This window comes from Sebastes umbrosus, chromosome 19 (genome assembly GCF_015220745.1).
Source record: "Sebastes umbrosus isolate fSebUmb1 chromosome 19, fSebUmb1.pri, whole genome shotgun sequence".
Classification (NCBI taxonomy): Eukaryota; Metazoa; Chordata; class Actinopteri; order Perciformes; family Sebastidae; genus Sebastes; species Sebastes umbrosus.
In genome coordinates this window covers 12491861-12501635 of record NC_051287.1, presented here as the reverse complement: position 1 = coordinate 12501635, position 9775 = coordinate 12491861, and the positions used below count along the sequence as shown (strand labels likewise).

Here is a 9775-nt window from a genome sequence, read left to right as displayed (position 1 = left end):
GTCAGTCCTGCTATGTTTTAAATTTCAGTGGACTTAGTGTCCCAATATGGGACAGCTTGGCACGTCTGTTGGGAAGGAAGTGTGTAATATATCTACATGTATAATGTCTGTTTTCGGCCTTAACCTTTCATAAGTATGACAGACTAGAATTAAACATCTGTTAAGTAAAGACACATCTGTGGAGGGAGGTGACGACCAGCTCTGAACCATCACTTCTAATAAAAGCTCGCTGCTCATCCAAACAGTGCAGGTCAGAGAAAATATAGCTTAGAGAAACAGAAATAGGTTGAGGTCTTCATCATTTTTATCTAGGTTATGCCCGTTCCCGACGGGTGTTTGGGGATAGCCTGAGGTTAGACCAGAAAAGTGAGTCAAAAATGGAATGGGTCGTTTAAATAGGGCAGATGTTTCTCTAGGAGTCACATCGGGGAATAGAGAGCAGGAGAGAGAAAAGCATGACGCTCCCTTCACAAGACAAGGAGCTTGTTCATTGTTTGAGCTGAACAGAGGGCTATTTTTCATTTGTCACCTGCACTAGCCCATATAATATCCAAATATATACTCAAATGCTTCTGTCTCTGGCAAATAGGGCAACATTTCTAATTCTTTGTTGCACATTTTCTACAACAATTTGAGTCTTTGGAGAGAAAAGGGCTGTGAAAACTCATTGTAGGCCACGGTATGATTGTTGGCTACCTCGGATCACATTACATACTGTATTTTACTCAGCAGTTTCTAGTATTTATATAACCTACAGCTACATGGTTTTAACCATGCTAGCAGCGCAAGTCCCCCACCACAACTATTATTGGATGGATTATATGCCATTAAATGTACCAAAGATAATATTACGAATAAATGTTGGCATTAATTCACTGATCAAATGTGACAGAAATTGATATTTGAAAATAATGCATACATAATTACATAAATATATTTAATAATGAAACATACATTTTAAATGAATAAAAAATAAATGTAAAATTAAATAAATCAATTTAAGCTAATCAAAATAAATAAATAAAAGGGAAAATTAAAGAATTAAAGAGTAGATAAATAGGGGAATTAATACAAAGGTAAATAAATATCAATTTATTTTTAATGCCTTCATTTATTTTTAATATTATTTTTGGTACATTTAATGGCATATTAATTTGAGTAATTTATTAATATGTTAATTTTTTTATTTTTGGCAAGTTCTGTCCTCCATATCAGTATGCTAGCATAGCATCGCTGCAATATTCCTAAGGGGCTGTGATATCTACGCATCTTCTATCACATTTTATCTCCCTCCTCACTTTTGGAGTTGTAAATAATTAAATATATAAATAAATTTAATAATGAATACATATATTTTAAAATCAATTTTAAATGAATAAAAAATAAATGCAAAATCAATTAATTTAATAAAAATAAATATATAAATAAAAGGGAAAATTAAATAGAAGAGTAGGTAAATAGGGGAATTAATAAAAAGGTAAATAAAGAAGCAAATTAAATAAACCAGAAATAACCATTTATGTCACATTTTATCAAATAATTAATGCCTACATTTATTTTTTATCTTAATTTTGGAACATTTAATGGCATTTTCATTTATCAAGTAATATTAATTTATTTATTGATTTTGGCCGGTTCTGTCCTTCATATCGGTATGTTAGCATGGCATCACTGCAATATTCCTAATGAATAAAACACCTACTACTATGTCATCATGACAAGTGCCTCATGCCAGTCTTTTCATCAGTATAGTGTACTTAACATGCCACTGTGTTTCAAAGCACCACACTTGAACCATCTCCTGTACATAAACACATTTTTATTCAGCCTGATATAGGTTACACATGGAACAAAAAACAAATCAAATTCTAAGAGAACTACTTCCCTTTGTGGAGCTAATGATATGACAGTTTTAACTCAGCTTCAGATCCCCACATGACAGCTGTCAACATTAGCTGCCGTGGGCTGTGAGGAATTAAGCATAATCACATGCTACGACTGACCTGAGGCTTTTTTTTTTTTTTTTTTTTTTTTTTTCTCCTTTCTTCAAAAATAATACAAAAAGAAAACATATCCCCTCGGCAGTCTTTATGTACGTTTTCTCACTAAATGATATGGAATGTTATCTTGGAAAAAGCAGGTAAAAAGTAAAATCTGCAACAGCAGAAAACGAGTTAAGAAACTGAATGAATAAAAAAAAAATGAAACTGATTCCCAGAATCCTGTTCCCAGGCTGCTACTGTGTGTGAGGCATTAAGAAAACACCACCTCAGTCCAAAGTGTGTTCGACAAACGAAAAACAACTGAAACCTGCTGCTGTGATTTAGTCTCATAATCCTCAAACGTGGACATGAACAGAAAGCACAACCTCTTTAGTATAGATTCATTTACACTGCTTGCAGATCGCCTTTGGAGTCTAATATATTAGGACTGACAGTCATAGACACAAAGCAAAGACTGATGAGGGAAAAGAGGGGAAGGGTCTTAACATCTAACTAGTGTTAGTCGTTTTTTTTTTTGTTTTTTTTGTAAATTTCACAAAGTGCAAATTTTCATTTATATTACATCATAACCCATTTTAGAAATTGTTCATTTTTCTATTATATAACAATGAAAAATGGTTAATTCCACATACCCCCAACCTAGCCATAACCAGCCCCCCTCCCCACCCGTTCCCACCAGCTATCCATCAGAATATTTAAAAAAAGGAATCACTAAATACATGCTGCAATGACGCCCACCAATTTGTTTGAAACCACCTTTTGTTAGGCTCTTTGAATCTCTTACAGTACACTGTTACTGTCAGCGTGCGTTTATAGTTAAAATATATATATTAATCTATCATTAAATAGTATGCCTCTTGCACAGTCTTGCATGCGTTGAAGAGCATTTGGAGGCAAGCTGTACAAGGAGGAGAGGCGTGTGGACGGACTTGCTCAGGCTGTAGGCTCCGGGCCAGGTCCAGGCACTCTGTCGCCACCTGTAAACGGTTTTTGCCCTTTTCTCCTTGCAACCACGTCAGTCCAAAAGATGGTTCTCCAGTGTGTTTTTGTCGCATTTTGTTTGTGTGTGTGTGTGTGTGTGTGTACGTACATGAGTGTGTGCATGTGTGTGGTCCTAAACTCAGCTTCACAGGAGAACTGTGCAGATCACTGAAGTTTTGTTCCAAGCTTTCGTTGTCTGTTCCTAAAGAAGAAAATACAGAAAGAATCGAGTCATGCACCGAATGCAAAAGTCTCAAAGATGGTAAAGGCTCGGTCACACCAGCATTTAAAGGGTAACTTTCATATATTTCAACCTGGACACCATGTTTTGTGTCTAAGTGACAACAACAATTTCTGAAATTGGTTCAATATTGAGGGAGAACACTGTAGATGGCAGCTGCTCACAGGCTGCAATGTAATCCTATTGGGGCAAGCTGGCACTGTCATTTACGTCCACTAAAAGTGCCGTTTTTTGCCATCATGATTGTTATTATAGGTGTCTGACATTATGGAAAGAGTCTCGCTCAAGGAGAAGTCTCGTTCTGAAATCTGGCGAGGTGAAATGGTGCCGGAAAGACATCGGTGGAGTAGTGGAATACATCCATGGTGGAAACGTGAGTGGCCAGACTCCAGAGATGGTCCATCTCTGCCGTGGCTCGGCACAACTCGGCGCGATTAAACTGGTAAAGGAAACGCGGCATGGTTTGACTCAGCGCGGCCAAAGGTGCCAATGGAAAAGCCCTAAATGACACCTAGCACACATCACCAGGACACGTAGATAAACGCCAGTGTGCTACTTTCTGGTGTGACCGGGCCTTAACGGTGATAGATGTGGTGTTCATGACGTAAAATGATTTATTGACGTTTATTTATTTATTTATTTATTTATTTATTTATTTATATATATATATATATATATATATATATATATATATATATATATATTTATATTTTTTTTTTTCTCTTATATTTTTCTTGTATTGTTTATGTATTTCTTTGTTTTTATTGGATTGTTGTCTACTGATTGGTTAGTTTATCTGCTCATTTTGTGTGCTTGTTGTTTTCATAATTTTTTTTTAAATTATGTTAACTTAGATTTCTTCTTTTTTTTCCTCTCTTTTCCTTTTTTGTTACTGTTGTTTTTTCTCCTGAAGTTGAGGGGAGGCCCGTGGCTTCTTGACCTCTTGTAACGCATTTCTTATTTTTTCATTATCTGGATTTTATGCAGACTTATGTGTGGGCACATGGCATGAGATGGGCATGAAATAAAAATAGTGGGTGATATATATCCAAGACAGCAGCTTACCTTGCCTCTGATCTGGTCACTGTATACTCAAACCATAAGATGTTGGGGATCAGGCTTGTGTCTCGCACCAGGAAGTACTCTGATATTGGCCTATGAAAATATTGAAAGAACAAATGATTAGTGGAGCCGTCAAAGACTAGTTTTATCCACTTATTCAGGCTGAGGACGAATCGTCTTCCCCTGTGACACAAGGAGGAGGAGGCAGAGAAATGAGAGCACTACTTACCACGCTGCTATTTTGGGGAATAATGGTGTCAGCACCTCTTGTGTGAAAAAGAACCAGATTATGCCAATCGTACTACCGGCCACTCCGCCATAGAAAACCTGGCTCCAGGTGTGATACAACAGGTAGACCCTGAGAATGAGAGAGAGAGACAAAACAACGTTCAAGAATTGTGCCTGGATTTCTAAACTAAACTAAATCCAGCAAGATGCACTTGAAATAGTATTAAACGTGTGGTGTTAGTGTGGTTAGTTGCAGCCTTACCTGCTGTATGAGACTGATAAGGCCATGCCCAACAGGATGATGGACAGTATGTGTCTCCACAGCAGGTCCACACATCGAGCATTGTTCGTTTGATGCATTCTGAAAAAAGAGATCAGCATGAGTTCACACTATGACATCTACCTCCTGGAAAGGTGGAGTGAAAGCAGCTAATGAGTGATAAACAAAAATGTGATAATGAAATACATGCCCTGGAATAAACCAGTAAATCACAGATAACACTATAAATAATATGCTTGTTTGACATGAATATGATGTAATCAATCACTGATACAATACATGTATGCATGACACAATTATTCAACATATTATTTAGATCTATTTTTTTCCTAAATATTCAACTTCAATGAAAATGTTCAATTGTAGAAATGAACAAAAACTATTTGATTAATTTGAGGACATTAAACTTTAGCTTGTTTTTGCACTTCTGAGAATTTCACAGCTACGGGCTTCCACCCTTAATCCTCTCCAAACACTAAGAAAAAAACAAGCTCACCTTAAATAAAGGAAAAGAAAGAAGTAAACAACAAAGAACCACATAAGCTGGGAATGACTGGAGGGCATCCCATACTCTGTGTGGACGGTTGAATGAGCTCCTGCAGAAAGACAACAGAACCTGATATTAATATACATTTACAATCTTCATAGAAACATAGGACCAATTATTTTGGTCAAGATAATCACCAAAGTTTAAAACTAAAGTGAGCGGCTCTCGTGACTCAACTATTACATAAATATCTGGCTAGGGTTGGACGATAACACAATACAATCCATTTGAAGAACATTTGCATATTTATTTCAATTTTAATTGTTTTGAATGCGACTTGTAATTGTTTTCTGTAACTCAGAACAAACTTCTCTATTTTGTATGTAAACCGTGTGTTTGTCTATGCTTTTATAATGTATGTTTTTTTTCTCTCTGTTGAAAACATTGAAACTACGTTTTGATTAGCTAAAATTCACCGTACCGTTTATACTGATGTCATGCCTTTAATATCTACTACTGTACGATGCCTGTAATGGTCATTGGTAGGGATGTGACAGTGAGGAAAATTTTCCCACCGGTTAATAAACTTGTGACAACACCGGTGTTTACCGATTACACTGGACATTTTACAAGAAAGATTACGGTCAATATGTGCAGTGTGCTGACTCTGATCTTTACTGTCGGCTGGCGGTGTGTCTGGCCACTCCTGTAGCACTTTTGCTGCGGGGCTTCGCTGTGGGGGTCTACCCGGCACCGCTTCTCCGTGCACACCGGCTGTGACGGCTCCATCCACCTCGCGGCGATTACCTCATTAACATTATAGTTCCCTTATATCATTGGGATTAAATGTGAAATATCGCCAAATAGGTGCGTTTGCTTTTCGCTTCGACAATAAATTCTCCGTCTCCTGCTCCTACTACTCTGAGCTGACGGACCAGATGCATTCACGGTCAGTATGTAGTGTTCGTCGTCTGACTATCGATTGATAACATGCTGCTAATACGCCAAAATTAACAAAATGGGTCAATTCTTTTTATTTATTACTTAAAGGCTACTTGCCTGTTTTTTGTAATGTTCAAATATTCCCTATACTTTAATATTCAAATAATAAAAGAGTGTGTGTTGAATTACATGGGATTTATTGTTGTTGTTTTTTTTACCGTGGTATCGAATTGGTATCGAGAATCGTGGAAATTCACTGGTATTGGTATCGACTCCTAGATTCCAGGTATTGTGACATCCCTAATGTGTAGTACAAAGGAATGCTAGCAATGTCCTGTTACCTGAACAGATATTGTGATTGATATTAGAAGAAGATTTCCTGGCTACTGTGATGCTTTTGCAAAATATTGCACAACTACACACACAGTTTGTTCCTTCACTCACCTGCACATGGGCGCGGCTCTCTGAGAATGTGCTTCAGCAGCCAGTTCACCGCTTCATTCAGGATGACTCCACCGAAGAAGGAAATCTGTATTTTTTTTTACAAAAAGCAAAATCAACACATGAGTGCTTACAAACTTCTGGCCCCTGTGTCTGACACACAAATGTTCAGACCTCCTGTGGGCCAATTTCACAGCACAACAAACTGACTTTAAAAGGTGATGCTTTTACTCACCGTGTGCAGCTCCCGTTTAAACACTATGAGTGTAACAAAACCCACAAGGATTGCTATGGGTAGGAGGCTGATGTAGGCCAGCACCTGTCCAGTCAGATCACCTGAAACATGGAGACACAGTACTGATGTTAAGACCAGTAGCAAGGCAAGGCAGCTTTATCTGTATAGCACATTTCAGCAACAGGGCAATTCAAAGTGCTTTACATAAACATTCAAGAACATTGCGACAAAGGAATGTGGTGGAGTAGCTAAGCCACAAACTAACACACCAGACTATGTTATTTTATTATTTAAGACATCTCCATGTGGTTTATTTTAGCTACTTATACTTACCAGTATCAGGCCAAGGAGCTAGCTGCGTTAGCCGTGGCTACAATGCTATATAAGGTGAAATAACAATAATAATACATACTATTTTGTTGTTAATGAAGCTTAATTTAGTCGAATAGTTCATACAAGTTGTGGCATATTCGCTAAACCATGAAAGAAAACATCAGAGCCGATATTAAGGCAGCTAATATGCTAGTTAGCCTAGCTTAGCTTGTTAGCATTCATTGTGGACGTTAGCACCAAACTGCGCATGCGCCGCTGTGTCTCACAATTTGGCAGACCCGGGTTGTTTTTTTTACATTCCCCCGCTGTGTGCTCGACCGCTTTTACAGGCGTCTCACTATTTGGCATGTATCACTAAGAAAATCGGCCACAGCGTCTCACTATTTGGCAGTATGACCAAAACAACGCAGTCTTCGGGAAAATTAATAAAAGCGGGCTGGTTGGTTGGTTAACATTTTCAATATTTTATACGTACCCTCCGGGAACTCTACGTGTGTCAGAGATATGGACCGCCATCGAGGTGGTGCCGAGCACTGTTCTTCCACCGCCATCTTACCCGGACACAACCGGGATAGTCCCGGTGAGTGAAACGCCCACCAGACACGCGTCTAGCAAATAGTGAGCCGAGCTCTGTGATGACGCGGTGGAGCAAGCCGACCAATCACAGCCGAGCGCTGGAGATGAGATATTTAGCCCATAGAGAAGAATTATTGAATGAACAAAAAACACACACAAAAGTCCAGCACTGCATGTTAAAGCAGCAATCTGTCCTCATTCAAAAAATACAAAAAAATAAAATAGGGATTTTTCATGATTAGGCTATAAATTACTTATTAGTCTACTTGTCATATATATTGATTGGGTATTTGCCCAGATATTTTAAATCTGAACTTATAGGGGAAGATTATCAAATGTTTAAAAATTAATTTTCTACCACTTTTTTTAATAAGTCACCCTTTATAAAGTGTTTACAATTTAATAATAATAATATAAATAATAATAATTAAAAAAAAACATTGCTTTATACATCAGTTATGAGCCATTTTCAAGAGCAGGACTGCAACTATAACAATAATTTTCATTATCTATCTTCCAATTTTTGTTTAGACTAAACGATTAATCATTTAAATTTATAATTATTTATATTTATAAAATTTATTTTAAAAAAAACATCCTTTTTATTTTTTTTTATTTAATTCAAAATGCCTGTTTTGACCAACTTTTTATATATTGACCTGTGTTTCTTTTATTTAGTTTACACCATTTATATCAATGAGGATTGGTTAAATAACAAAAAGTTGTTATTTGTTTTAGCAAGGTGTACTTCACCTGCAAAGCAAACAACACTAATCATACCCTATGTTAGTTGTCTTTTCATGTTTGGAAAAGCCCCCCTAAAACAAATATTGTGCAACGGTCAATATCTCAAAACAAGTAAATAGCCTAGATATAAATACAGGTAATTCCTCTTACATGAGTTTTTTTATTTGTTTTGCTTTGTTTGTTGTCCTTGTTCTTAGCCCTTGTGTCCGTTTAAATCCCTTGTATGTGCAATCATTATTAAATCAAGTTTTATATACATAGCACATTTCATACGACAGGCGTGGACTCAATGCGCTTCCAAATAAAAACAAAAAAATAGACAAATATCATACCAATAAGAATATATAAGATAAGAAGGTATTACAACAAAAAGACAATAAAATAAGAAGGTATTATAATGAAAAAGTTGATAACATTAATCTTAAAGTTTTACCTGTTAACCACACACCAAACACAACTAAAAGAAAACTGATCAGAATCAGAAGTATTTATCTGTACATAAGTACACACATAGAAAGAATTTGACTCCAGTTTTATGCAGTTCTCTAAGCGTACTTACACAGCAATAGAAATAATAACTATAGGGAAAATAAAGCTGGACAAATAAAGGTGAGGAATAGACAGGACTTTTATGTACACATGTAGTAGAAAAATAGTTGTATATATATATGTATATATTATAAATATATACATATATATAAAGCACTAGTGACCAACTATAAAACAAGAATAAAATAAAAACATCTAAGAAGAAAATAGAGGAAAAGCCTCTGATGTAGACTACTGTAGATGAGAAGACATAACAAGGTTTGTAAAGTTGTTCAGCACAATCACAGTAAAGAGTTGTGCACCCTCCACTGGCCTGATAATGAATCACAGAGCTTTCTCTCTTGCATCTCTCCAGCTGACTTTACTTACTTTGCCAAAGCCTAAATAAGTTTAAAAAGCACAATAAACCTAAAGTTTGCAACAGAAAAACAAAAGTGGCCACATTTCTCCTCTTTGTTTGAAGACAAATTTGTAAACTCAGAATAACATTGTTGTTAATCACCATAGTATAGGGAACTGGGATCTTTGTATCAATCATCATTCTATTTATTATACGGTTTTGTTGAATACTCGATTCTGATTGTTCAATCACTACATTCTACGGTCTGTTATTTCTTTATTGCACACCTTTGCTATATATAGCAGACTGTTGCTATGGGTGTCATTCTGA

At 36.4% G+C, this 9775-nt stretch overlaps 1 protein-coding gene across 1 annotated transcript; it reads right to left on the bottom strand.

The window, feature by feature from the left end:
- Positions 1-1799: 1799 nt before the first annotated feature.
- Positions 1800-7839, bottom strand: dolpp1 (dolichyldiphosphatase 1). Its single transcript, XM_037753517.1, has 8 exons — positions 7709-7839; positions 6901-7001; positions 6669-6753; positions 5292-5391; positions 4778-4876; positions 4517-4645; positions 4291-4380; positions 1800-3186 (listed from the first exon to the last, which is right to left on the bottom strand). The coding sequence occupies exons 1-8, from the start codon at positions 7782-7784 to the stop codon at positions 3150-3152; spliced, it is 717 nt and encodes a 238-aa protein (XP_037609445.1). The 5' UTR covers positions 7785-7839; the 3' UTR covers positions 1800-3149.
- Between the last annotated feature and the right edge of the window lie 1936 nt (positions 7840-9775).